A 25,997-nucleotide genomic window follows, 5' to 3' on the forward strand; every position below is an offset into this window, starting at 1 on the left:
CAAGACTTTCAGGCTCCAAATCAAAATGTAGACTACAACCCTTAGATCCGGTCCCGCTGGAAAGTCGCACTATACACCTGATAATATAAGTCGACTAGAGAAGTATCTTGTTGCTCAGCATTTCTGTACATCGACGTACCAGGAACAGTGGCAGAAAGACCCTTCTTAAGTTTGACTAATACAGTATCCCCCCTGTACGGATTGGACACCGACCGTGCGCAAAACAAGGGTTTTTGTATGTAAAATCCCTTGTTCTACGCACGATCGTGTCCAATCCGTACAGGGGGGGATACTGTAGTATCAACAGGCGAACCCCTTCTGCGACGGCGGCTTCGTGCACACCCCTTGTAGTATGCACTCCGAACTAATCTTAAAATAGATCAGTTTTGGTGGCGTAACTCAAACGTCCAATGGTTGGCGTCCGTCGGAGGTTAGGCAGTCATTCAGCCCCATCTTCCTCCACACGTGCTTGACGAAATCCTGCTCAACTCGCTACCGGCCCAATGAATGTGTTATCGCAAGGAACAAACCTGCTGCCTGGATGCTCGGGATGCCTGAATGCTGTTCGTGTTTGACAATTGCTATGTCGGGGTTTCTGAGCCCCCACATCTGGCCCCCAAATTGACCGTTGGCTACAACAATCAACAGGGTAAGCTAGAGTGAAACTCCCTACCACGCTTAGTGCCTGGCGCGGTGGAGCCATGTCTTTCCCTGTAGAGTACGTCGCCCGGCTTCGGCCGGCGCTCATCTGGTTGGACGATAGTGAACGTTCTTCAAGTCGGCGGCTGCGAGCTCCTTGAAACCTCCATGCAGTCTTGGCGAAAGTCCGCAGCCCTTGGAAGCTGGGAGTGACTGCTATAATTCACATGGGCCGTAAATTTTGACGTGCTGCTCGCAGGGCCCGGCCATATTCCGGATATTTGAATCCTTCTCGCCCAGCTCCATCCTTGAAGCCAACCACTTTTCTCTGTTTTTGGTGCCTTTTCGCATGCAAGTCGCATTTGGGAGCTCCGTTCAGATCCCCACCTCTGAGACATGGCGGGGGGTTACAGCTATGATTCTATTCCGCCATTATACGAGTCTCAGGACCTAGCAGAGTAAGCGCTGATTCTACAGCTAACTACCTTTCAGGCAAATGGGCTTACAAACAACTTCTCTAGTGGCCGCGAATACTCCCTGGACTTGACATCAACTCTATATTCCCCAGATTCGCGACAATCAGGATCCGACTTTCCTCTATCAAAGAACCTCGACGTCAAGGATGGTGCAAGTATACACAGCACGTCGACAGGCTACTCGACGTCATCCTCGAGCTTGGATAAAATCAAGCAAGGCCTCGGACTAAAGTCACTTCGGCGCAAGGCTGTGGGAAGCTGGAGGCCAAGCAAGAAAAAGAGTGCTTGTGAGACCGAATATGTTCGCGTGGGGAGGGGTTGGTGGCAGGATCAGCTCCTGTCCGATCGATCTATCCGAGGAATGGCTGCCCTAACGGCTGTGTTTGCTATCGCAATGGTACGCTTCAACTTCCTTGACTTATTGCTGTATGCTATTGGCTTTAGTTTCTCTGTGCTAAACCCCGTAGATTATTATCATGGCTACCAACGCGAATGCATTCAGGCACCGACCAAACAAGAACTCCACATCTGTAGGCGGACAGGAACAATCATGTAAAAGTGTCCAGCGAACTAATTCGGCTTTGCTGATACTCATCAACATCGCCGCGACGATGATTCTGGGAATGTCAAATACCTACCAACAAATGGTGACAAGCTTGAAAGTCGGGGACATCAAATATGTCCTATCGTATGTCCTCCCCTTTGACCATCTCGTCTCTGAAGCTGACGAAAAGTAAAGTAAATATGGCGATACCCGGGTCGGCACGAATTCCCCCTTCGCTATAAATCACAAGCGTGAAGGAAGGCTAAATTCATGGCTGGCATGGGTACTTCTGATCTCCACATCACTGCCTGTGCATTTCCGTATGTTCTTCTCAGTCCAATGACGTCGTAACCATATCTGACAAACGCCACAGTTGCGAACAGCTTGATCGGGCCATCTTTGGTATACACTCCACCAAAGGTCGTTCAGTACAATGCAACCACAGTCACTACCTGGAGTTCTTACGCCTCCTACGCTGACAGTGACAACTCGATCATCTCTGAGAGCTCTTTCCTCTGTTGGAGCGCTTTCCGGACCGGCCAATCCAGGTTTCCTGGCGATAGCTATGGCCGATTGGGTATGTTCGATACGATGCATGATTCAGACTTATACAGTTCGACTGCAATGAACTACGGTCGGATAATAGTCACATATGACAAGAGAAATTGCAGTAGTTTTGTGAACAATACCAATGTTCTACAGGCGCAGCAAGAGTATAATAAGACGGAAGATTACCTGATGTTCGAGACCGGAAATTGTCACATGGGCGGTAATGTCTTTTGCGACCTGCATGAGGCATCAACTGGAGACTGCCGTCTAAACATTCGGATGCAAGCCGCTTTCATCCTAGGCGGATGTCTTGTTATCAAGGCGATCTACATGATTGCAGTGAACCTAGTAGCTCGTGGAAAAGTCAAGCGGCATTGTTTAACATTTGGCGACGTTATCGTGGCCTCGGCGTCGGATCCTGAGCTTCGTGTGAAGGACGAGTGTAAGCTTTCCATCTGTATCACACAAGTTACTTGCTAATTTTACCAAGGTATGGTTAATGCAGCTGAGAATTATCGCAGGTACATATTAACCCCATATTTGTCCCTTGCCCGGTACTTGATTGTTTACTGATGCTTCTCTACCATTTATAGACAGACTGATCATACCTGTCACAAACACTGCACGGCCGAGCCCTCCACAACAGGCGACGAGATCGGACATTGTCAAAAGTGCAAGAAGTTCAACGTTGTGAACAAGTTTGTTCCTCTTGCGCAGCCAACGATTGTAAGATACAAATCAGTATATCCTCGCCTTGTTCCGCTATTAATGACTCGCGTAGGCCACCAAGATCAAGAAGTCTCTTATTAGCAATCTTGGAAATACTGCACTCACACAAATGTCAGTCATTGAATTTCCCGATCTCCTCTGGAAGTAGCTGACGAAAATCGGAAGGGCTCTCCTGTTCATCTGTAGCTTAGCCATGTTGATGGGTTCCATCGTCGTAGCTCAAATTTCAGGCTCTGACTACAAATACGAGAAGGACAACTGTAAAACTAAGTATAACCGCGCCTACTATTCTTACTGCAACCAATCCGATACATCGATGTTTGCTCATGTTTCGGGTGGTTGGGGAGGCTTCAATTCCTCCTTGGAGGCCGCTTCTCTAGCCCCCGACAAACTTTCAAGTGAATTGCTGAGTTTTTGCATCAGTAACGGAGCACAGTGAGTCCAACATACTTCTACGCCTCCCGGCTGAATGTTTAACTAACTTTCTTTAGATTCATTTACTCGCTGCTTTATTTGATGCTGATTTACAACATCACATTGATATGCCAGGAACGAGATTGGGGGAACCTCGAAACACGCCGGCGTCATCTACGCTGTACGATTGTGATCGGAGAAGCATTCCGTGAAGACTATCTCCTCCAGCTGCCAAAATACGTCCTGTTCCCAATCATGGGATATAGTGTGCTCACACATTGGATGATCGGCGAGGCTCTTCAAACGCAAGAAAGCGTCTGGCGCGACACCAATGGCGATCATCCAATCGAGCACTCAAAATACGTCGTAAGTTAGCTTCTTGAATTTCCATCAGCCCAGTTCACTAATTAGAGTAGATCGTCTACGCAGCGTATCCCCTTTGGGGGGCGACTGTCTTGGTTCTCGTCATGACTGGACTCTGCTGGTGGGCATTTACGTATCGGCGGGAGGGCTTCATCCCTCAGATGTTTGGTTCGCTTCGAGCTTGCTGCGCTGCGACCTCTGAGCTGGATGATTTTACTCCAGAAGGGATTCAGTGGGGAGATCTAGGCGCGGGCGAGAAGTTTCGGCACGCGGGTCTATCGGCCGAACCTGTGGGCAAAATCCATCCAAATGAACTATACGCGGGTCGTGGTGGGCAGAGCGAGGAGGCGCCCGGGGGTGCGCGGAGGCGGGCGCACAACGATTGACCTAGTCGTCAGGGAGCCTCGATTTTGTCATTTTTGCCTACTATTGTCGACAGGAACCACTTGGTCTCTTCAGGAATGGAACTTTTATACCCGTCTGGTATTGGTAATGGTAACCTAGATAATTTCTGACGGGGATGGACTGAGTATAGATGTACACATAGATAGACACACGAGAGAGCTTTGAGATGAACCACCAATTTTCTTCGTCCATGTTCACAACACCATCAGATCAACTTGTGCGAACTCTTTCAAGCCTGAATGAACTGAATGAAGTTACTATCACGTGCTGCTGACCCACACGCCAAGCCATACCCCTGCCAAAATTATTTTATCAAATCCCATCCCACACCTCCACCAGCTCTCGAGCTTCAACCCTCTAAAACAACCCACAATGCCGTCCGCCAAACCCAGCCCCAAATCGCGAACCTCCAGGGCCCTTACATCCGTTTCTTCCTTCACAATCCTCCCTCTCACGCTCCCCGCACTTCCAGCTCTCAAATCGCAACCACCAGCCCCACACTACCTATACATCCAGCCGCACGCCCCAAAACTCCCAGAACCCGACACCGAGCGCAGCCTCTTCCTCGCCAATATTCCCATCGATGCCACCGATGGCGCAATCCGCGCTCTTTTTGCTGACCAGCTCGGTGGCGGGCGAGTCGAGCGCGTGGTGTTCGAAGCCACTGTGCCGAGCTATGCGGCGCTGAATACCAAAAGCCAGGGGGATTCCGGAGGCGCGCGGAGGGGAAAGAAGAGGAAGAGGGGTGTGGTCAATGAAGACAAGGTCGGCGTGGTGGAGGATGCGGAGACGGCGCTGCCCCGCGTTTGGGAGCGCGGGCTGTGTGTTAGTGGGAGCAGTGCGGTAGTTGTGTTTGTGGACCGGGCGAGTGCGAAGGGGGCGTGGGTGGCTGTGAAGGGGGCTGTTAAGGGGGGCGAGGAGGTGGTGTGGAGAGGGGAAGGGGGCTTGGGCGAGAAGAGTGAGTTTGTTCTATATTAGGGTCTTGGTTCGAAGGAAAATTTGCTAATTGAGATGCTATAGGATACCGGGATCACCATTCCCTAACATTCCCACCCCGAGCTACGCTTCAGAAATCGATAAACGCATATCTCACTGCGTTTACAGAGGCAGAGACGACGAGAGATCGCCTGCGCGCGAAACAACGCGCTGTGCCAGATGAAGATGGATTTGTTACTGTTGTTCGTGGGGGTCGTATTGGACCTGCTAGGCTGGAAGAAGCGCAGGCTGCCAAAGAGAAGGCAGATGAGAAAGATAAGAAGAGAATTGCCAAAGACGATTTCTACAGGTTTCAGACGCGGGAGAAGAAGAAGGAGAGGGAGATGGACCTGCGGCGGAAGTTTGAGGAGGATAGGAAGAAGGTGCAAGAGATGAGGGAGAGGAGGGGGAAGGTTGTGGTAAGTGGATCTTTCCAACTGTTCTGGTTGCAAATTTAGCTAACGTTTTCTCCAGCCTATGTCGTGATCGTGATACCCAATTTAAGACATAGCTGTAGAGTACACTTGAAAAGCTCTTCCTTATAGAAGTTTCCAAAAGACTGGAATCATGGCAGTATCGCCCCAGAATATCTAGGGATTTCTTCGATGTGTCAGACAGTAATGGCAGTGAATGACTGTGAACGAAATTACCACGCTGAGGAGAATCACGGAGAACTGAGCACGACCCTTCGCGGACTATAGAGACCGTGAATGGCAAGGCTGCTCAAGATCCATCAATGCGCCGAGGCATCTACCTTCTCCGCGCCAAGTTTGTGTGATAAACGAAGATGAACATGGAATCTATAGTAGATCTGACCGATGGAGCATTGAAGCTCCCAATAGGATTATCTAGCTTCACGTGTCTGTAACCTCTGATCGAGCCTTACTCCTTTGACTTGGCTACCACTAGATCCCTGGGACGGGTCTCCTTGTCGGTGTTTTCAGATGTTCATTGCAATGATTCCCTAACAAGCTCCATGGCCGGAACGAGCAATTCTGCACGTGCTGAGAAAGTATTGGATACCCTTATGAAGGGTGCTTAAACTTACAACTCGCTCCGCAACATTCTCCACCTCCTCAAATATCGTGAAATTCGGAAACAACCAAGTACAGAATTGAAAGTCAAATAAACACTCGATTTTCAAGCCTCCAGATCTCTCGGGCATCCGGGCATGCAAAACCTCACCAAATGCGGAAAGCAACCTCGGCAGTCTTGGCCCTTCACATGGCAGTGACGAAATCCGGGGAAGGTCATGCTGCACCTTCTCCTGCGCTCCATATAAACGCCTGTCACGAGCCATTTTCTGACCTCTATACCCTTTTATCAGCCTCCAGCTTCTGCTCCTATTAACTCATTGTCCAGCCCTCTCCTACCCACTGAAAGCGCTTCCAACACCGCCATCCGCATCTTACATCACCGGACAAAGCCTCAGCACAGCCCACCACATCCACAATGTCTCTCAAGAACGGTACGAACCTTTCACTTAGCACGTGAAGCTCAGATAGTGGAACTAATAGTATCACAGACGCCTTCCCCTCCTCCACCGCTTTCGACGCCATCGCCGCCTCCCTCTCCAACTCCGACGCGGACCGCAAAGACGCCATCAAGAAAGGCGGCACCATCTTCGCCTTCACGCTGAAGAATGACGCCGGCGCGACGGAATCCTGGTACATCGACCTCAAGGAGACCGGCACAGTCGGGAAGGGCGCGGCGCCCGAGGGGAAGAAGGCCGGTGTCACGCTGAGCTTGTCCGATAAAGACTTTCAGTCGCTGATTGCAGGCAAGGCGAATGCGCAGAAGCTATTTATGGGCGGGAAGCTGAAGGTCAAGGGGGATGTGATGAAGGCGACGAAGGCGGAGCCGATTTTGAAGAAAGCGCAGACGCAGGCGAAGTTGTAGATGGGGGGAGAAAAGTGTATATTAGAGGAAGCATACGTTGAAGTTATGCCGGTTTACTGTGCTGTTTCTGTCATCTTTTCCAAGCCCGAAGATGCATCGGCGCAATCTCACATAGACATATCCTCGCCAAATCTTAATTTTCCGAGGTCTGAATTCGCGTCTATTCATCTCTCGAAGCGATTTCCACCCCCCTCTAAGGATGTAAAACTCCTAACATTCCATATCAGACCACGAATGGGGCTAATGTTACAATGCACTAAGATATCGAGACGGGGCCGGTCCGATATATTGGGCCTGGCGTCAAAATCCTTCGATTTAGTCATGATCTGGCGTCCCAGAACGTTCTACGCTTTCGTCAAAACAAGCTCGGACTATGGAGCTGCTTCCGTTCATCTTTCTCCTTGAATAGACTTCGCTTTTGTGCGGAGCAGTTATAATTATGGGGAAGCTTTTCCTTATTTATTCAGAACCATCCACGCCATTATAAGAAGTACTAATCGCAATAAGCTCTTGGTAAAAGTTCTCGCAAAAACGGGCACATTCTTTCTTCTCAACAGGGACATCGTTCCGGTTAGAATCTGTCTAAATTATGACCAGTGGCTAGAACATTCACACTTGTCCTCCAAAACTCACCTCACACGACTTCCCTGTCTGGTTAGCGCCGTATCCCCTCTTCGTAAGCAAAATTACGCCCGGCTTAGCTTCGTATCTCCGCCCCAGCAACAGTAGACGTCCTCACCACCCCCGAACTGTGCTCTGCCACTTGCCCCCAAGCCTCACTCATCCACGTGCACAGAAACTGTTGCTTCTTGCACACCCTCATTGTCAAGTCTCTGTTGCTGCAAATATGTATTTTCTTTCGCGCTTCGCCGCATTCCACAAATCACAAATCTTCTAAATCTAAATCCAATTCCATCCATTGTCCGCCTCATTCATACCAAATCACCTCCTCTCCATCTTCCAGGCTAGTACGCCCCCGTCACAGACATTCCGCAAGACGACTGAGATACCCTGTACAGGCGTTTCGAGGATTCACGCTCGGCGTCGTGAAGGGTGGGAAGTCAGAGGATGTATTTCTTAGTTTACCCATCCTTTTCATGGTCCAAATTATTTCCTCTATAGCGTCGTCGCATTTTCTTTCATTCCGCCAGAGAAAGCCATCCTAGGCTTGGAGTGCTTCTTCACGAAATACTCTATTCGGGGCCATTAGATCACAAAATTCAACGCAATTGACGCTATGCGCCCTGATACAACATTCAGTAGTTGTTATGGCCATGGAGAAAGTCTATGTATTCAAGATACCTGGATATGTTCTCTCCTAGTGAAAAAATCCAATGGGAATGTCCACTGCGTTGAACTTTTCGTGGCGTTGGAGTTCCCAAAGCCTAACGGGGTACCCCGAGTAGTTGCAAGGACTGCCCAAACTTATGTCTTGGTACTGTATTCGAATCGAGCTACCCAGCAAGCTGGATTTCGCTTAAGGTATGCTCTATTGCTCCCCACTCCCTACCCCGCAAGTATTGTCACCAACCTCGTAATCCTTGCCTATTTTGTCATTTACTTGTACCACGATAGCCTTGCCGTTCTGCTGTTATACGTTCGCTCCTCATGGAACTACTGCCATGTGAATGGTGAAAGAGGAATGGTGATATATCTGAGGTTGCCAAGATAGTGTAGCGCATTTGGTGCCTACGCACTGGTACAGGAGTTGCTTCGTATGAAATCAAACCCGGATGCTTAGACCTCCGTAGCGCCGAGCTGAAAAGGTAATGGGTACGGGAGTAATTTAGTCCCGTAGTCAACCTTAGGTTATCTCTACAGCCCTAGCTTGTGCTGCATGAAGACGAGGTGGTTTAGTGGGAAACTATACAACACTACACAAGTGAGATCAGGCGGGCCGGAGAAGGTGTTTGGGCGCCAGAATATGGGGTAGCGCATGCGGAGTATATTGCTGTCTCAACGCATATGCGCGTGCATAAGCCGAAGAAGGTGAGTTGGGAAGAGTTTGCGCGCATTCCGGAGGTAAGTCACCCATCCCCCTCGCTCCCCCAGGTCCTCTAGCGCAATTCGAGTATCCGTAAGCATAGTTGCTCTTCCCAAAAGCATCACCGCCAACGCCTCCCCCAGGCCTGGATCACCGCAGCCCAAGCCTTCTATCTAATCGGCTGCTACACCTCCGGCAATTCCGTCCTCTGGCACACGCCGGCCTAGGCTAGTAAACGACCCGAAGCAGCTGACAGCATCAGTGAGGATCCCGCAAGTGTTCGCGTTTTCCCTAAACCTATGCTCGTGAAATGAAGGACGATGCTGCATTATGTTTTGTTGCTGCTGTTGTTTTTGTCGTTGTTATAGCAGATATAATGGGGCTGCCTTTATGGACGAGTCTTCCCAACGCAGTAAGTATGATCATACCGAGTTTGTGATACTATTCTAACTAATGCAAGCTGTTACTACGGACTCATTGAACGAGAGTCAGGGTGCAGCCATCGAGGCCAACAGGTCGGTCTCTGATATTCGGTTGGATCACGAGCCGACCTGTCAACATGCCCTGACAATTTTATGCACCCTGCCGGAGACTCTCGAGGCCGAGCCTGGTAGACATAAATCAAGGCAAGGACTTTCTTATGAGTATAAGCACTCCGTCTAAGTAATGTAAGACTGCTATTCTCAATCTCGTTTATCTGATAGCCATAGTCAAATCCGCCCTCTGCCAAGATACGCCCGCCATGCTATCCCGCTCCCAGATCTCCGCCCGGTACAACCGGACCACGCTAGGATCCAAAAAGACATTTGAATATGCTTGTGTTGGGGCTGGCGTAGCCACTAATGTGCTGTTCTTTGTCGGGCTCCTTGCCGGATCTATGATGCCGCCGCTGGCCCCCGCCCACACCGCTGAGCAGGTCGTCAGTCACTACAAGCGCCATCTCACCGGCATCCGCGTCCTAGCAACATTGGTCCTATGGTCCGGCCCGCTCTATGTCATGTGGACCGCGGTCTGCTCCTCACAGATGAAGCGCATCCCCGGCGTCCCGCATGCCGTGACGGCGACCCAGCTCGCGTCCGGGGCCTTGGGTGCAGTGGGCTTCTACGCGCCGGCCATCCTGTTCGCGACCACGGCATACCGCCCAGAGCGCCCGCCCGAGATCACCATGGCGCTCAATGACCTGTCGTGGATCTTCACCGTCTTCGGCTTCACGCCCGTCGTCACCCAGAACGTCGCTTTCGGCTGGGCCATACTGGCGGACCTCCGCCCCAAACCCCTCTTCCCGCGCTGGCTGGGCTGGATGAACGTCATCCTGCCCTTCGGCCTCAGTCCCGGCATGGGCCTCCATTTTGTTCATCACGGGCCGATTGCTTGGAACGGATGGGTGACGTTTTGGCTGGGGTTCGTGTGGTTTGGTGGTTTGACTGGCGCGAATATCATGTATCTGTTCCTGGCGGTAGGTAACGATATGGAGCGTGACGCGGTGGAAGAGGTTGCGGTTGAGGAACCCACGAAACGAAACTGCTGAGGTGAGTTTTCGTGTTTGCGCGCTCAATTATGATGACTGAGAGTGGTAGAACCAGCATTACTAGCATAGGATAGCCTTCCTGTCGAAGACATACATGGCGCTTGAGGCCAGGCTGTTGTCTGCTACCTCGACCTGATATTCCGGCGCATCTGGAAGCTTGCTCCAGAGCCTCGTGGTGCAGATACGGGGAATGAGAGCGCTTTGTGTAAGCGTTAGGTGGATCGCCTAGAAAGGAGCTAGGTATACAGTACCCATAGCGGGAAGCAAAGAGGAAAGGAGACCGCATACATTGATTCCGCCGACCCTCTCACTCGAAGTCTTCACACAACGGTGCACGTTTTCCAAGTAATGAGAAATGTTCAACATTATGAAATTGGTTAAAGAATGTATATACAACAAACTGCGTGTCAGCGTGATACTCATCAAAAGCGTGAAGCGTGAAGCGTTCGCCCGTCATCGTCATCATGAAGACTGTTCCGTTCCGTCCGCCAAATGAAGGTCATGAGAAGTCAAAAGAAGAACCAAAAGAAAGCCGCCGCCTCAACTCTGTGCTTGCCAGAGGAAGCCGGCTCTTGCGCCACCGTCCGTAAATCCCGTCCGTCCATGCATAAGATGCCACCACCATGAATACACCTCATAAGACAACAATACCTCGAGCTCCGATCCCGAACCTCAACTGCGCCGAATCCGTACGACACCAACACTACTAATACCTTTACATGACGTAGTGACTAGCGCCTTTTCCAGTAACGCTCATCTCCACGAGAACACCGAACTCCTCAAAAACCGCCGCATATGCTCACTCCCGCCCCACACCTGCTCCCGCGCCTTCTTCCCCACCACCGCACTCCGCCCTTTACTCAACCACCTCGCCAGCCCCTTCCCTTGCACGTCTCCCTCGCCCTCATCCTGTCCCATCAGCGGCCCTAGGATCCGCGGCTCCATGTCCACGGGGCTCAGCATCACAGGCACATCCATGACCTCCTCCGCCTTCCGCTTCCACTCGTCGGAGCCGGTTAGGCGCGTCAAGGGCGCCAGCGCATCGTCCCAGTCGCCGGAGCGCAGCGTGACGTCCTCGAAGTTGAAGTCTGCGAGCGTGCGGCGGTGCGCGTGGATGAACGCCGAGATCTGGGAGGAGTCCATGACGCCGTTTTCGAGCTCCATGTAGCGGAGGCGGGGGAACTTGAGCGCGCGGGGCCCGTTGAGCTGGGGTTTGGCGCGGGTAGAGTGGGAGCTGCCCGGTGGAGTGGGGGGCTGCATGCAAGGTTCGCGGTCTAGAGAGAGCGGCGAAGGGCCACGCTCGCCGCGCCAGCGGAAGAAGAGGCGGGTGAGGGCTGGCGCGAACGCGCGGAGGTAGGCGTGCAGGATGCGGAGGTGCTCGGTGCGGGATTTTTGCGCGAAGGGGAAGGAGTCCATGTGGATTGCTAGTTTGCGGATTTGTGCCCAGCGGCGGGAGGAACGTGGGGTGGAGCCGAAGGCGAGCATGGGTTGGAGGTACAGCAGGCCGCCTGGATGGATAGGGAGGAGGGAAAGTGTGGTTAGCTGGGGCAGGTGGGCGCGCTCAATGGCGATGCGGAGGGAGATGAGGGCGTAGTCGACGGTGCTGCGGCGGTAGCGCTGGGCGGTCTCTTGGCCTGGGCAGCTGATTTTGAGGTGGGAGAGGGTTGGGAGCAGGGAGAAGGCTCGAATGAAGGCGGGGATGTTAGTTGCGGCGTGGAAGAGGGGTGGGTATTGCTTGATGAGGAGGTCGGTCATCTCCCAGGATCCGTACTTGGGTTGCTTGACCTTGCCGGCCAGCGTATTAGGTGGATGGACCTGGGGTTCATAAAGAAATGGTCGATGTTCCCCGGTCAACGGGTCGACCAGTGGAGGTAGGAAAGTCTCTGAAGTGTGAGGCATATTGAAGGTAAGAGTCTTCACGTGACGGCCGACTCTCTCCAGGGCAGCCATGCGCGCTGGCTTGGTAAAGGTGCTGGGCTTGAAGGTAATTGAGACATCTTGAAACAAGAAGGGCGTGGCTCGAGTAGCAAAGTCGTGGCACACCAGGCGGACGTTTGGTAGCTCCTCCTTGGGGACCTTTTCGAGCAGCGCATTGCGACAGGTATCGTTCAGCCAGAACCGGAGGAACGAGGAGCTTGTCGACAACACGAGATTGCAGATGGAGCTGTTCGATCGATGTGCTGGTTAGGAACTGTCAGTGATGCTCCGCGACACGTAGTGCTGTGCGTGGCAGCTCACATCTCCCGTCAGCTGAGGCGGGTGTCAGCGGGATCTCGCCGAATAGCAGCTTCGAAGAGGCGCGCGAGGTCTTGGAGGCCTGGCTGTCATGGCTCTCGCCTGATACCGATCGCTTCAACGACGGAGGCGACGGTTGAGGAGACGTCATACGTGGAAATGGTCATGAAAACGCAGCAGAGTGGAGATTTAGAACAGCAGTTTGATTTTGAGTCGCGATAACGAGAGCGGGAAAGCAGAAACCTCAGGAGCATCAGGCATAGCGAGTGGCGGCCGTCTATTTACTGTGGCAGGGCACGAGCGGAGCATGTCTGCACGTGAGACGCAGGTATGAGTCAAAGCAAGAGTCGTTGGAGGGGAGGGCAGGCTTGGGGTTTTGCAGCGACGCTGGATTCGGGCGAAGTATTGAGCAGAATCACGACCATCTCGCGGTGCGCGCTCGCGCTCTTCTTTATATCGACGTGATGATTTGGCCCGCCGGCCGGCCCCACGAGGCCCGACGGATGCCTGATTCAGGGCTTGAAACATTTGGGTGAAGCAGCCAGTGGGAGGTGCAGAACGGGTCGTGTCCGTTGCTTTTTGGTGCATTAGCGCATGCAGGAGGGAGGAAACATCGAGGCTGGGCGGCCGGGGAAAAGGCCGCAAAGACGGTGAGGCCCGCCAAGCGCAGCACAAGGCGCGTCCACGTTTAAGTGCACGCGTCGTCTGTTTGGCCATGGTAGAGTTAAAGTTGTTTTGACATCCAGGAACGGGCCAAATGGGTGAATTGCGGGTGGTGCGTGCAGCCGCGGACGACCAGAAGTTTCGAAACTTCGGCTACCGTCAACACCATAGGCCCATCGTCACATTGTGTTGGCAGTTCCCAACGCGTCCCCTGTCCAGACACGTTCACGACGTTCCACCATCCTGGCCATGCTCGAACAAACTGACCCTTCACGCGTCACTTCACTGACAATAGGTCAGAAGGGCTCCTCCTGTTGCACTGTACTCAAGAACTACCTGGGGCGACATGAGCATCGCGAATTGCAGCGTCGGAGGTGTCTCAATGGCTTGAGTGGCTGGTGAATGATAGGTTGGAGTCACGTACATTCGGCCTGCACGCGTCAGTTCGTCGAAACTACTCCCATGTGGCATCATTTGTCCACCAAACTACTAGGCACAACGTAGACGAGCGTCAAGTTCCGCTTTTAAGTGTGGTTCAAATGCGTAAACGACTCTAGAAGGGTAGTCATGGTCATGCAGTTGTCACGTAAGATGTCTCGATAGTGTGCCCAGGTGGGTTTACTCTATGCATTAACTCGGGTTGCAGCACTACAACCTAGGGTCAGCAACTCATATGCAGTAACGTATCAGGATAACATGCTGATACAGGAGGAAGTAACAGGTAGTGCAACAGCAGTGCTGCAGCACGGTATCAGTACTGTATCAGGAAACAGGATGAATCAAGTAACGCGTCAGGAAGAGATACCACGTTATGCCCCCGGGGCTGGCCCCCCTCCTTCCCCTAGTATATAAACAACGAGCTAGACACCCATAGAAATCAGAGTTCACATCAATTTCAACCTGAGTCATTATGTACTTTTCTTCGATCTTGACGCGTTCTGATATCATTCGACGTTTTGGCGGATGTGATGGATGCACATATCCAATAACCCCAGACCAGAACACGGTCATCGTTTTTCTCGAACCCCATACGAAAACTCACAGGCATTGAAGTAGTACGCATTGAGCTCCACACAAGTCGTCCCGCTCACACACTACATCGGTCAATTAGCAATGTCCTCAATCACTGACAACACTCTCAATACGTACCTGTGTCGCACCCGTCCAACTCACTCCCCCACACTGACCCCAATGCGCCACAGTCAGCCCATTACCACCACTTGACCCCGTCACCGCCGCCACAGAACTCAACGCACCACTCACTGTCACTGTCACTGTCACTGTCACTGTCGCTGTCGCTGTCGCTGTCGCTGTCGCTGTCGCTGTCGCCGTCGCACTAATGCCCGGCGTCGGCGTCTCATCATTTCTCACACAGCCCGTCAGGTCCGTCAACTGTGCCGGACACGTAACCTTCTGCCAGCTAACCGCGGGGTTATCCGCATTCTGGAACCAGTCGAAGCGCCAACAACACCCAGGCTTCAGCTTATCCGAGAACGAGTCGCACTCCGAGCGAGAGGAGATGCCGCCGTATTGCGCGCCCCAGCTGTTGGGAGGTGCGCCCCACTCATTTGCGCAGCCGTTGAAGATGCCGACGCCGCCAGATATCGCGAGGTCGAAGTGGTTGTCGCCCAGGTCGCCACCTGTGTTGGTGGCTTGGACGACAAACTTCTTACCAGAGACGGGGCCAGAGGTGAAGGTGAGTCTGGGGCTGGAGTCAGCGGACTGTTTGACGGAAATGGCAGAGGAAAAGGATAGACGGAGGCCTCACTCGTAGCATGAACAGCACCAGCTAGACTCAGTTCAGCCTGCTAGCTTCACGGCCGCGAAACCGTAGCTTAGATTGTCGTTAACGGCCCACGGACTCTTTATAAGTCTAGTAAGTATGTTGGTTCCAAGTCGTGGGCATCAAGGTGACTCGTTACGTACTTGGTTCGAATGCAGGCCCATTCGAGACCGAGAAATCGCAGCTTGATTTCGCCGCCATGTCTGCGAGCGGATTGTCGCTCTTGTCGCAGCTCTTAATGGGGGCGCTGACCGCTGCCTTTCCAGCCCATCCACAGGAGCCCTTGCAGCAGTCCCAGTACCGAGTCGTCTAACCAGTACCGGAAGTCTGCGCATTGGTGATAGTGGCACTACCTCCGAGGAGGGCGAGCAAGGCAATCTTCTTTAGGATGGATGTCATATTTGAGAGATTGAAGCGAAGAGCGAAGATATGATCAAAAAAGCACGAGGAGGAACGTGAAGGAAGAAGTAGACTTGAGGGAAATTTTAGATGGATTATACGTCGAACACCGCAATCATCGAATTGTCTTCACCATGTCATGATCAATCCCGGATTAGGCCCTGCCGGATCGTCGTAGGGGCAGATTGAATCAGCGGAAATTCAAACAGCGGAGATTCAACACCTCCTTCGGAGCCGTCCGCTCGATAAATGTGACCCTAGAATCTCGGGGCGTTTCATTTTGTATCCCCTCAGACGCGCCACTTGATTAGACGAACACCGGGCGTGATGTCAGGGCAATCAGGTGCGTTTGTACGGTTTGTGGCGGAGTAAGATGGCCCGAGATGGCCTTTGGCTGGGATAGACGCGATCTGTGGAGCTCATTTGGAGTTGCGGGCCCTCAGGCCTTGATCTGTCTCGAATTGCCGAGCTGGTGGTTTGTGTGGCAATAGAGGGCTTTTGCCGAACAGGGGCATGTGCGCGTCCTAGGTGTTGCTCGACGTGCCTGGCCACCCGTATCCGTCTCCATTAATTTTGTCTTGAGCATGAGTGGCCGTGTCGTCGTCGTCGTCGTTGTCGTCGTCGTTGTCGTCGTCGTCGTCTTCATCACCACTTTCGTCATCATCCCAATCCCGATCGACCGCCCCAAGCAGCATTTTCAAGACGTTTCCATCACATGAAGTTGTGTCCACAATGTCCCTGTAGCACCCCGCACACTTAGTGCTTGCTTTCCCATATACTTTGAAAACTTCATGCCGGGAACTTACTTGTCTAATTTGAGCTCTTTGTGATTGTCTATCATCCGAAGCCGCTTCATACCAATATCATCGTGGCCAAACCGGACGAACTGTATGCCCGCTTGTCCATCAAGCAAACCCCGGTTCGAAAGCTCATTGACAAGAATTCTGATCGGTTCATCGACTCCACAAATGGGTTCTGGTTTATCTTGCCAAACGCCGTCAGTGAGGATATAAATACTGATAGGATGGAGCTTTTGTGTCGCCCCCAAAAAGCTCAAGCGAGACCTTGGGCGATTTGCATCGAGGCTTTGAATCTTTGCCCTGTAGCCTTGCGTGATATTTCCCAAGCTGTTTTTGATGTTGCAACGACCACCTAGTGTTGCTTCTCGCCTTTCCACCAGGCTGGCAAGTGGTGTCGTGTTTTTGTTGTGAAACTTCTCGGGAGAACTAGTGAAATACAGGTCAAGTCCGTCGGGATCTACTCGTTTGACAAGCCAAGCCAACGCCTCAAATACCCGTTTCAGCTTTGGCCAATACGGTTTCATGGACGCAGAGTCGTCAATAAGAAATATCTGGTAGATTTAGCAAGAATCCCGGTACAGCATCGGTTGACATACATGATCCCGGTCATTCAACCTCTGCAAATACTTGTCGCCATTCAAGGGAGGACTAGAACCACGACCTTTCTTTTTTTTCCAGTTGTGTACTTCTTGGACGGATAGGTTGGGGCGCTTCCCCCGAACCAGGTCTTCGGCAATTGTGCCGTCGTTTCCAGCAGTAGCTCTTGAGTTGTCGCGAGCGGGTGATAGTAAGCGAGGGCTATATTCGCCATCTCCCTCGTCTCTTATGGGCGTTTTGCCGTTTGCAGTATTAGCTCTCGAAACACCGCGATAACGCAACTTATAATCAAGTGCATATTCATGTTCCCGCTCGGTTGGTGCGCCGTTCTTTTGAGACGGTAGAGTCGCAGTGGATTGCGCAATGGTCGAAGCAAAAAGGTTTGTTCCTCGCATAGTACTCCGAGAACTGAGAGCGCTTGGCTCGAAGGATTCAGAGTCTAAGGAGTCATGTTCCCAGCTGACTGCTCTTCCGAAGGCTGACGCTCCATTCGGGGGGTTGGACCGCCCATTGTAAGACAGCTGCGAGCTACCAGAAAGTTCCGAACCAGTCCGTCTCTGCTTTGAAAGTAAACCCCGGGAGCTCCTTGAGGGGTAAGAATGTGTAAGTTTTAGTCCCGCATGTTCTGGTGGAACGTATGGAGGCTTTCGAGGGGGGACGACTGGACTACCGACGGTCTGCATGATCTTGGGATATTTCTTTTCTCTCGCCTTCTTCAAGATCCGCTGTGAGTTTCTGTGGACGTGTACCGCATTGAATCGGTTGGTGTCCACCAGCATGTTGTCAATGAGCGGAACGACGTATTCTGTGATGTGATCGATGTTCATACGTCGCTTCTCGAGTATGTCTTCGTGCATGTGACCTACTGCCTTAAGGACATGCGTGCCATTGTGGAAGCAACCACTATAGCCAGCTTCTGTAAGACCTGGCAGCTCACCTATCTCAATCGTACGAAGATTTTGGTAGTGCTTGAGACCAGGCATTCCCCGCACAACCCATACAACAGCCTCGCTGAACAGACAGCCTAGGGACCATATGTCGATTTCAGGGGATATCTCTAAGGCGGTCCGTTCCATGAATCGATCTGACCTGCAGCATTCGGGAGCGCCTACACAGACTTAGTCAACAGAGCGCTTCATGTACACAACGCTACTCACTGTACATGGGCGTACCGCACATGTCTTTCCCGGTGAGATGGCTGAGACCTAAATCGGCAAGCTTGAAAGTACATTCGTAATCTGACTCGCTTGTCCCCTTGCAAACAAGAACATTCGCGGCTTTGATGTCTTGGTGAACCCTTAGGGTTTTTAGTGCTTGTTTTCATATCAAATTGAAAAGGGTGTCTGTTTTCGTACCTTTGTAAACTGGGCGGGCCATTTCCACCACGTTTCAACTCATGTATTCTTTGGAGAGGTTGGACGATCTTGAAAAGATTGTCCCAGAAATTTATGATGTCTACTTCAGCGGAAGGTGGTTCCACGTTTTCGAAAAACTCTTGAAGATTCCCACTATCCGCATACTCGAGGATGATATTATACGTCCCACCTTGACTGTAAGCCCCGTAAAATGCAATCATATTCTCCTCGAATTTTCTAGGACTCATAAGTTGAATGAAGGCGTCTACCTCGTTCTGGTAGTTTTTTTCGGCCTCGCTGACGAAGTAGGTCTTCAGGACGAATGTATCCGTGAGGGGTCGGCCATTTGGAGCCTAAAAAAGAGGTGGCGTGTCAGCGGATAGTAGGAACAAGTTGATTTGGCTCATTCTTGTATATAAACGTACCCTTTCAACCAGATGATTGTAGGCGTCGTGCAATTTGATTTTGTAGATGGCGGCGCTTCCTCCACTTCCCAGCTCCTTCTTCTCGATGATGGGAAGTATTAGATCCTCGTCGAGAACACTGCCTTTTAGCTTCTGGGTGAAGTCGAGAGCACAAAATTGCCATTGTGCTTTGTAGAACGATGGGAAAAAGTCGTTGGAATCGGCAACGCTCGGCCAATGGGAAGGTCGGTGATTCAAAGACGTAATAGGCAAGATTTTATCTTCAAGGTCCGAGTGCTGAAGGAAGTGCTTGATATATTCAGCTTTCCCGATGATTATAAGGATGGCGAAAACTCGTAGATAATGCTCCAAGACGTTTGCAGCGTCTATGACTCCTGGAAGAGCGGCGAGAAGCTGTGTCACGCGGCGTTGATCCAGATAGGCCTCCAGCAAGTCGAGAGGTACGAACTCTTTCTGCGAAAAGTCACAGGTCACCGAGTTGCGGACAAATTGTCTGAAAGCTCTGATATATGGGTTGTGATCAGGCTGCACAGAGGCGGCCATTGCAAGGAGCGCGCAACGTTCGGATGGAGAGATACGAGGGAATGAGCCGTGAAGGTTGCATTGATAAGGTTGGGGGGGCACATGCCTGGGCCGGCGCGGTGTGTCTTGCGATGAAGCGGAAGATGGGGGAGAACGATGTGTACTGAGGGGAACTGCAATACCAAATGTCGCCCCGCCAACCTAGAAGCAGCTCTACGCGCACGCGGCTGATAATGAGGGCGGCCAAGGTCGACTCAGCCGCCCTGCAGGTCAGGCCGCGTGATCGTTGATCGGGTTCGCCTCGAAGCTTCCACATGAGCAACAAACGCCTTCAGGAAATTGAACTTGAAGGAGAGAGACTATGCAGTAAAAAGCTGAAAAAACTAACCTCTCCTAGTAGCAAAGACTAGCTCATGGGATGTTCAGTTGCGGTACATCTGCTTGGGCAAAGAGCAAATGGTGGTAGAATATTCTAGGTGAACAGCCACGCTCCGCGAGGCAGAGAGCCGCCATATCTGCCTTGCCTGCTATTGAGCTGCGTATAGCACTAGCTCATACTAATCAATATACGAAAAAGCTGCGCCTAATTCCGGTCTTGTCGTGAAGGAAAAGCAGTAGAGATGGATGCCTTCCATCCTTGAAACAAATGTTCCGTTAGAGTTACACTGCCCCCTTAGCTTGTCTTCTCTTTCTTGGATCAACTCCTACCCACCCCTGGTACAAGGCGACTGCGCCTAGTAGTCCGTAGACCTTTTTGCGGATTACGCCCTAGGCTTTCACTTTAGGCTATGAGAAAATCAGGCAGGCTCTAGGATTTAGTCTCGAGTCAAAGACAACGACCGGTTTGATGTATTTCATATACAGACCCGAGCTTCTTTGCGCGAAATTACTTCTGTTTCTGCAAAAGAACGGCCGATGCCCTACAAAACATTCCCCGGATACTTCACACCCCGACTTATTAGTTGCTACTATGTACGAGCTGCCTCTGTACATAGTTCCCATCGTAGATTTATTGATTGCATCTCTAATAACCAGTTTGGTAGTGTCTTTAGTACACCTAACCGCATACTCAGGACATAAAAAAAGTAGCACTCTTAGTTTGAATAAGCCGCTAGGCCGTGTACGTGTGTATGCCACTGCTTAGAGTTTTTGAATGCATTCTTGGAAAGTTAAGCACGACGAAAGCTCTTTACCTTGAACCGTTTTGTTGAAACACTCTAAGCAGTGGCAGACAGGTGTACGCTTCAGGCAGCATGCTCAATGAGGATGTGTCTAAATTCGGGTGGTTGAGCCCAGTTCCCTCTTCACCAGCCACCTCAACCGGTGTATATAGCTAGCCGCTGTGCTGCCCTCACAATACAACTTTTACAATAAGCTTCTCTTCCTCCCGAGTTTTGACAGTGTGCGACTATTTTCGCGCTTAGCGTGCTGCATCGTCTCTTCTACCTGTTATCAGACAAGCAAGAGAAAACGGTAACATAGAATTCAAGGAAAAGTTTACGAATGTAGATCAAGATGCTTCATCGTAAAATCAGAAGACTGTGGTTAGGCCGCTTCGCAGAGCTCGTCTTCAGCTGAGACCCATGGCTCTGAACGGTCGCCCCTTTTCACCCACCAGTAAACAATGTACCAAGCAATGAAGGTAACGAACATTAGGGGGATGCATATTTCCATATACAACTGGAGTCCTTGGAACTGAAAGGCTTTCGTTTCATGACCCTGATTATCTGTGCTAAATTTGATGATATCCGTGCTGAAGATTGTCTAAGGCCCAGGTCTTAGCCATCGTTTATCTGTTCAAGATGCGCGTTTACTTACTGCAATGAATGTTCCTGGTAGGAAGAACAGGGTGACTAGGGTAATGATGCGCATTGAAACGGTTTCCTGCTTAGTCTTCCGAGCGATTTCATGCATACTAGTGGTCATTTTTTCCATATGGTGGGCGGATAGCTGAGACTTTCGGGCGAAGAACTCGCTTGCCTTCATACTTCGGTATTGTAAAATGCCATAGAGCTATTCATTCAGCATTAGACTTAGAGTTAGGGATTCTTCATTAGAGGAGTCTTACTAAACTTTTCCGTTCAGCTAGCAGACACAGGAGAGTCTCGGTCCGTGACAGCTGCATTCGGAGGTCCTTCTCCACACCCGAAATGCATTTCTCAAACCTCGCGAACTCAGAATGGCACTTTAGACTAATCTCAGAAGGGAATTGGGGATCCCTGATCACAGAGCGATAGTGTTCCTTCAAATCACGCAGTACTTCGCTATTAAGTTTGAGCACTAAGAGCACTTCATTGGTTTTCTCTTCGATGTACTGTATTCGTTGAAGATCGCTGAATGAGAAGTCGTCTTTCAACGTTGAGGAGCCTTCATTCTGGACCCTTGGGGGCAAAGTTAGACGGTCAGCCCTCATTATAGAAGGGTTCTTCCGTGGTTCGGTTTTCTCCCTTAAGGGTTCGGGGAGGTTTGCGGTTTCCTCTTGTTGTTTTCGCAATGAAAGTTTCGAGGAGAGTGTCTTCCAGCTGCTTTCTGTCATCATTGTTGCAGTTCGAGCTTGAGAGAAGGTCGATAGTGCTCCCGTTGGAGCTCTCGATAAGACAGAGGACTGCCCAGATTTCGTCCGCGACGGTGTCGAAAAGGCGTCGGCTCCACTAGTTGAGGATATTGGAAACATTCCGCTCGGAGTTTTTGGACTTATTGGGCTTGGACCATTAATAGACACTGGGCTAGGGGTCTCGTCGATTGGCGCTGAAAGGGCCTTTCGGGTTACACTCTGAGCTTCTCTCTCTAAATCGTTCAAGTACCAGCGCCAATTTTCTCCCGACCAATTACAGAATATCAAATGCGTTGCAAGGGCTGACGCAAAAGCACCACTGGTTGAATCGAAAGACCTTGGGTTCAACGCTTGAAGCTGTTTTGATGCTTCCGAGATTCTTCTTTTTAGAAGTTTGTTTCCTTTCACGTTGATCCAGAGTGTGCCGCCGGACGTAATGTCGAAAGAATGATATATCGTCGTCTGTCGAATGGACCAAGGTAAATCCACCTGCCCTTTCGAGGGTTCTACTGATCGCAGGTTGTAACATAGACGCATCGAACGTCCTGAGCGTCCTATTTCTGAGACACAAAGGCCTCCATCGGCATTGCTGAGATAGTCGTCGTCTCGGAACCCACTGAAATGAGAATCCTGGGCTTGTTCTTGCGCTCCGAACGGGAAAACAAAATCTAATAACGGAGCCATAACTTGGAAATAGGTGAGAGCAAATGTGAACATCCGATGTGAAACGCGAAGTCGATCTCGAGAATGAAGGGCGTGAATGAACCTGAAAATGTCAGCAGGAGTGCCCCAAGGGTCGATTAGTCGCAAACCCCGCGAACTACCCAGACTCACATGAACCGACAGCGAGGATCAGTATGGCGAGGTTCAATGGCTTTCCGCACATGTTCTTTAAGTTCGTTCGTATTTGCTACACAAATAGCTCGGAATTCTGCGATGGTGAAATAAGCTTATTGACTCATGTATTAAGAGCTTGCCACACTCACCATCGTCCCCATCATTCAGATCGAAGAAATCAAGAGCTGCTTTATTCTCCTCGCTAAACAGCCGGTCTTTCTCGTCTTGAAGGCGGTCAAAGTAGGTTTTGAGAGCATGCGGCGAACAGTAGTGGCGCACAAGGTTTTGTGGATAGCTTTCGAATCTTTCACAGGAACTGATAAGTTGATCCATTGGAAATGAACTACGACTCTCATACATCACAAATCATTCCCTTGGTGGTCCTTTAAAGGACTGTTTCCAAGAAAGGCTGAGAAACACTGCCCCCAAAAAATAATCACGCCGCGTTGCCGAGTTGCCCCTTACCTGCAAGGCTCCTGCGAAGGTGGCTCAGATGCCAACGCCTGAAAAAACTCATTCGTGTCCCCTCCGTTCTTGCCACGCTCAAATGGGCGACTGGTCCAGCCTTAATCATCATCGCTTGGGTCCCCGAAACGCAGGTCGCGAATGTTATTCCTATCTACCTGTCATTTCGTGAGGCTCATTAGCTCGTGAGTTCTGCTGTCTCAATGTTCAGTGGTCCGCACATCAGATAGTTTTTCAGGAATTAAAAATATATATTCTCCATTTTGGACCTTGCTTGGCTATTAGGTTAATGACTGCGAACTCATTGAAGAGAAACTGACCTCAGTAGAGAAGTTGTAGTCTCCATATTTCTTAATAAGGTAACCTTCGAGGGCATCCTGCCTAAGTCGGTATGTGGGAAAAGTGTCCAAAACCCAGTTCATGGTTTCGGGTGAGACGGGAAAGGCCGAATGCGCAGGCGTGGGGTTAACTAGAGAACGGCAGATCACACCGTCGAGGCAGAAAATCAATTGAGTAAACAACCGGTGAGCAAGATGCGGAGGTAGCGGTAAGGCGAATCGACAAAAGCGAAAAAATTGGGCTGATCATCTAGCTGAGTGATGAATATTTATTGCCTCAGCTCATTGACGGCGACCGTATCTGAGGCTCAACTGCCGCTCGTAGAGAAGGCAACTCGTAGCCTTGTGACGGCAGCAATGCAATCACGTATACTTTACAGGACCCAATCAATGAACGATCTGTGTGTGTCTTGCAGAAACAGCAACCATTCTGAACCCGTTTATACTGCGAGTGGTCCACGTGGCTCCAGCCTTCATCGGAAACTACAAGGGCGGTCCTTGACAAAAGAGGCTTCTGATGTAAAGCGATAAGGCCACTGGAGAAGCCGTTTCCAAGCAGTGAAGATGCTTGATGAGGCTCATGCGCGAGAGGTTGACTGAACATGTGTTCTATGATGATTCGAACAAGAAGGTTTGTTCGAAATTTGGCTGCGGATTCGACTCTCTGCCTACGGAGTGTTATGCAAGCCTAATTCAAGTCTACAGCTCTACATTTATTCACCTGTTAATGGATCATAACTTAGCTCCCAGCATCGACATCGTGCCGGACTCTCCTCGCGCAAGGCTCTCTGTCCTCCTCAGCGCCTCGCTTGGGTATCATGGCCAGCGGCGAACCCTCGCTCCGTACATCTTCCTTATCGAAAGGTTTGAGCATCTTAGCGAAGTCATTTTTCACAACCAGCTTCTGATGGAGCGCCTCATCATCTAGCTTCGTAACCTCGCTATCCGAGTAATCATTATTATGGCCAACCTGCTCTTCAAGCTCTCCTTCACTAATGCTAATGGCTACGAAGCGTCGTCGAATTAAGGTCGCGATCTTGCCACCTAGGTAGTGGTTTCAATAGCCACAAGTATCGAAACGGGCCATACCAAAGATTTTGTCCCCTTCCTAGGCCTCGTCGTAGTCTGTCACAATGACATAGTTAGCCACTCGTTCTTTCAACGGTTTGATATTGGTACTTTGCATACGTTCCTCCTCCATACCATTATAAGGATCCTCAAGAGGGGGTGCGCGTTTCCATACCAATATAGGTATGATTCCAAACCTCTAGGAGAGGGACGAAAGATACCAGCTCGATATTAAGGTTCCAGTTATCTCCCACTGTGCCTCCGTTAGCATCTAGTTCATAGATAGTCATCTTTCGCCGGAGGCCATCCTTGGAGTCGCAGGCATAGTAGACAAGAATATTGTCGCTCTTCACGTCTCGACCGTCACTTCCCCTCCTGGCCCTGGGCCCCCGGATCCCTCCCACCGTCTTTCTAATGAAGAGGAACCAGTAGCGGGCCCTACTCCTTGACCTCGCCGCACCCTAGCCTCGACTTGTACAGTTCAACAGGCCATGTACTTCAAACAGGTGTAGGTGGCAGTCGCTCTAGCCGAAGACATACTAGATCGGGAGGTGCACATGACAGAAGGTATACTTGCAGCGGACGCGGCTGGTCATTTTGACGCAATTCTTGCTATTTCGGAGACTGAAATTTAGAGTGATCTGGGTGCTGTTGCGGTCGGGATGGAGGAGAGGTAGGAGGAGAGGTAGGAGTAGGTCGAGCCGGAGTCGGAGGGAGCTATGGATGTCATCATGATCGTGCGACGAAACTGACGGGAAAAGAACGGTGATTTCTGTGGAACTCATAGTTACCAGGGGGCGATGGGATGGAAAAGGAGAGAAGGGATGAACACCACGGTTGATTTTGGCTCAGCGCGTTCTAAATTAGCTCCCGCGTTGAATTGTGGAACCAGATCGCGCTATCACGTGCTGCTCTCTGATCTGGACCCTGCTTCCGTCTTCTAATTAAACCTTTATCTATTGAAGTCAATTTACGCGTCGACCGAGGAAACTCGCAAACTACAAATAGAAGAAAACAATCTTATTGCCTCCAATACTTGGATTCAATGGAATGCCGCACGGATGTAGGACAGAATGCATGCCAAACACCGGCAGGATCCAGGAATTTTGAATTTTTAGATATATCTCCGGAGACCGGGCGGTTTTTGAGGCCACGGGAAGCGTATAGTTGGAAGGTCGTTGGATTTCCAAAGGCAGATGTGGACTGCTCTGTGGTCGTGCCTCAATCAATCACTGATTGACCAAGAAGTAGCAACTGTCACATGTTCAATCACCAACTGCCACAGAAGACGACTCAACCAAACGCCTTTTCTCCGTTTAAATATTAGCGTATCTTATACTGGAATCCATATACGGCTCGGTAGAAGCCCGAATACCGCATCACGAAGCTCCACTTCACCCCTTTTGGTCTGCATTCATCGTACCTTATTGGTGTCTCCTTCCCCGCGACAT

At 50.8% G+C, this 25,997-nt stretch overlaps 9 protein-coding genes across 9 annotated transcripts; 5 read left to right on the plus strand and 4 right to left on the minus strand.

Moving 5' to 3' along the window:
* Positions 1 to 1,431: 1,431 nt before the first annotated feature.
* BDZ99DRAFT_339159 (uncharacterized protein) lies at positions 1,432 to 2,133 on the plus strand (the record flags this gene model as incomplete). The annotated part of the gene is made up of 4 exons (XM_033714341.1): positions 1,432 to 1,512; positions 1,583 to 1,803; positions 1,855 to 1,979; positions 2,033 to 2,133. Coding segments are annotated over 4 exons (528 nt in total), but the record flags the coding sequence as incomplete, so codon positions are not given.
* Positions 2,134 to 2,538: 405 nt separating this feature from the next.
* On the plus strand, positions 2,539 to 4,100 carry BDZ99DRAFT_381773 (uncharacterized protein; the record flags this gene model as incomplete). The annotated part of the gene is made up of 7 exons (XM_033715255.1): positions 2,539 to 2,650; positions 2,699 to 2,729; positions 2,802 to 2,934; positions 2,990 to 3,048; positions 3,103 to 3,372; positions 3,429 to 3,717; positions 3,768 to 4,100. 7 exons carry the CDS (start codon positions 2,539 to 2,541, stop codon positions 4,098 to 4,100), a joined length of 1,227 nt encoding a protein of 408 aa, XP_033580039.1.
* A 357-nt stretch (positions 4,101 to 4,457) lies between these two features.
* Positions 4,458 to 5,690, plus strand: BDZ99DRAFT_411514 (uncharacterized protein). The gene is made up of 3 exons (XM_033716621.1): positions 4,458 to 5,077; positions 5,140 to 5,513; positions 5,569 to 5,690. The coding sequence occupies exons 1-3, from the start codon at positions 4,492 to 4,494 to the stop codon at positions 5,578 to 5,580; spliced, it is 972 nt and encodes a 323-aa protein (XP_033580040.1). The 5' UTR covers positions 4,458 to 4,491; the 3' UTR covers positions 5,581 to 5,690.
* A 477-nt stretch (positions 5,691 to 6,167) lies between these two features.
* BDZ99DRAFT_460378 (sterol-binding-like protein) lies at positions 6,168 to 7,490 on the plus strand. The gene is made up of 3 exons (XM_033719373.1): positions 6,168 to 6,562; positions 6,620 to 7,194; positions 7,255 to 7,490. The coding sequence occupies exons 1-2, from the start codon at positions 6,547 to 6,549 to the stop codon at positions 6,991 to 6,993; spliced, it is 390 nt and encodes a 129-aa protein (XP_033580041.1). The 5' UTR covers positions 6,168 to 6,546; the 3' UTR covers positions 6,994 to 7,194; positions 7,255 to 7,490.
* Positions 7,491 to 9,993: 2,503 nt separating this feature from the next.
* BDZ99DRAFT_460379 (uncharacterized protein) lies at positions 9,994 to 10,901 on the plus strand. Its single transcript, XM_033719374.1, has 2 exons — positions 9,994 to 10,506; positions 10,555 to 10,901. The coding sequence occupies exon 1, from the start codon at positions 10,002 to 10,004 to the stop codon at positions 10,503 to 10,505; it is 504 nt and encodes a 167-aa protein (XP_033580042.1). The 5' UTR covers positions 9,994 to 10,001; the 3' UTR covers position 10,506; positions 10,555 to 10,901.
* On the minus strand, positions 10,853 to 13,148 carry BDZ99DRAFT_437935 (uncharacterized protein). Its single transcript, XM_033717601.1, has 2 exons — positions 12,744 to 13,148; positions 10,853 to 12,685 (listed from the first exon to the last, which is right to left on the minus strand). Exons 1-2 carry the CDS (start codon positions 12,889 to 12,891, stop codon positions 11,259 to 11,261), a joined length of 1,575 nt encoding a protein of 524 aa, XP_033580043.1. The 5' UTR covers positions 12,892 to 13,148; the 3' UTR covers positions 10,853 to 11,258.
* Positions 13,149 to 14,410: 1,262 nt separating this feature from the next.
* On the minus strand, positions 14,411 to 15,585 carry BDZ99DRAFT_517370 (barwin-like endoglucanase; the record flags this gene model as incomplete). Its single annotated transcript, XM_033725171.1, has 4 exons — positions 14,411 to 14,497; positions 14,553 to 15,105; positions 15,330 to 15,408; positions 15,501 to 15,585. The coding sequence occupies 4 exons, from the start codon at positions 15,583 to 15,585 to the stop codon at positions 14,411 to 14,413; spliced, it is 804 nt and encodes a 267-aa protein (XP_033580044.1).
* Positions 15,586 to 16,109: 524 nt separating this feature from the next.
* Positions 16,110 to 19,305, minus strand: BDZ99DRAFT_473802 (uncharacterized protein; the record flags this gene model as incomplete). Its single annotated transcript, XM_033721858.1, has 6 exons — positions 16,110 to 16,323; positions 16,392 to 16,936; positions 16,982 to 18,090; positions 18,140 to 18,279; positions 18,338 to 18,690; positions 18,763 to 19,305. The coding sequence occupies 6 exons, from the start codon at positions 19,303 to 19,305 to the stop codon at positions 16,110 to 16,112; spliced, it is 2,904 nt and encodes a 967-aa protein (XP_033580045.1).
* A 1,524-nt stretch (positions 19,306 to 20,829) lies between these two features.
* On the minus strand, positions 20,830 to 23,035 carry BDZ99DRAFT_382142 (uncharacterized protein; the record flags this gene model as incomplete). The annotated part of the gene is made up of 5 exons (XM_033715269.1): positions 20,830 to 21,048; positions 21,103 to 21,297; positions 21,353 to 21,858; positions 21,994 to 22,604; positions 22,821 to 23,035. The coding sequence occupies 5 exons, from the start codon at positions 23,033 to 23,035 to the stop codon at positions 20,830 to 20,832; spliced, it is 1,746 nt and encodes a 581-aa protein (XP_033580046.1).
* Positions 23,036 to 25,997: the final 2,962 nt, after the last annotated feature.

Source organism: Mytilinidion resinicola, assembly GCF_010093595.1.
Source record: "Mytilinidion resinicola strain CBS 304.34 unplaced genomic scaffold BDZ99scaffold_5, whole genome shotgun sequence".
Taxonomy (NCBI): Eukaryota; Fungi; Ascomycota; class Dothideomycetes; order Mytilinidiales; family Mytilinidiaceae; genus Mytilinidion; species Mytilinidion resinicola.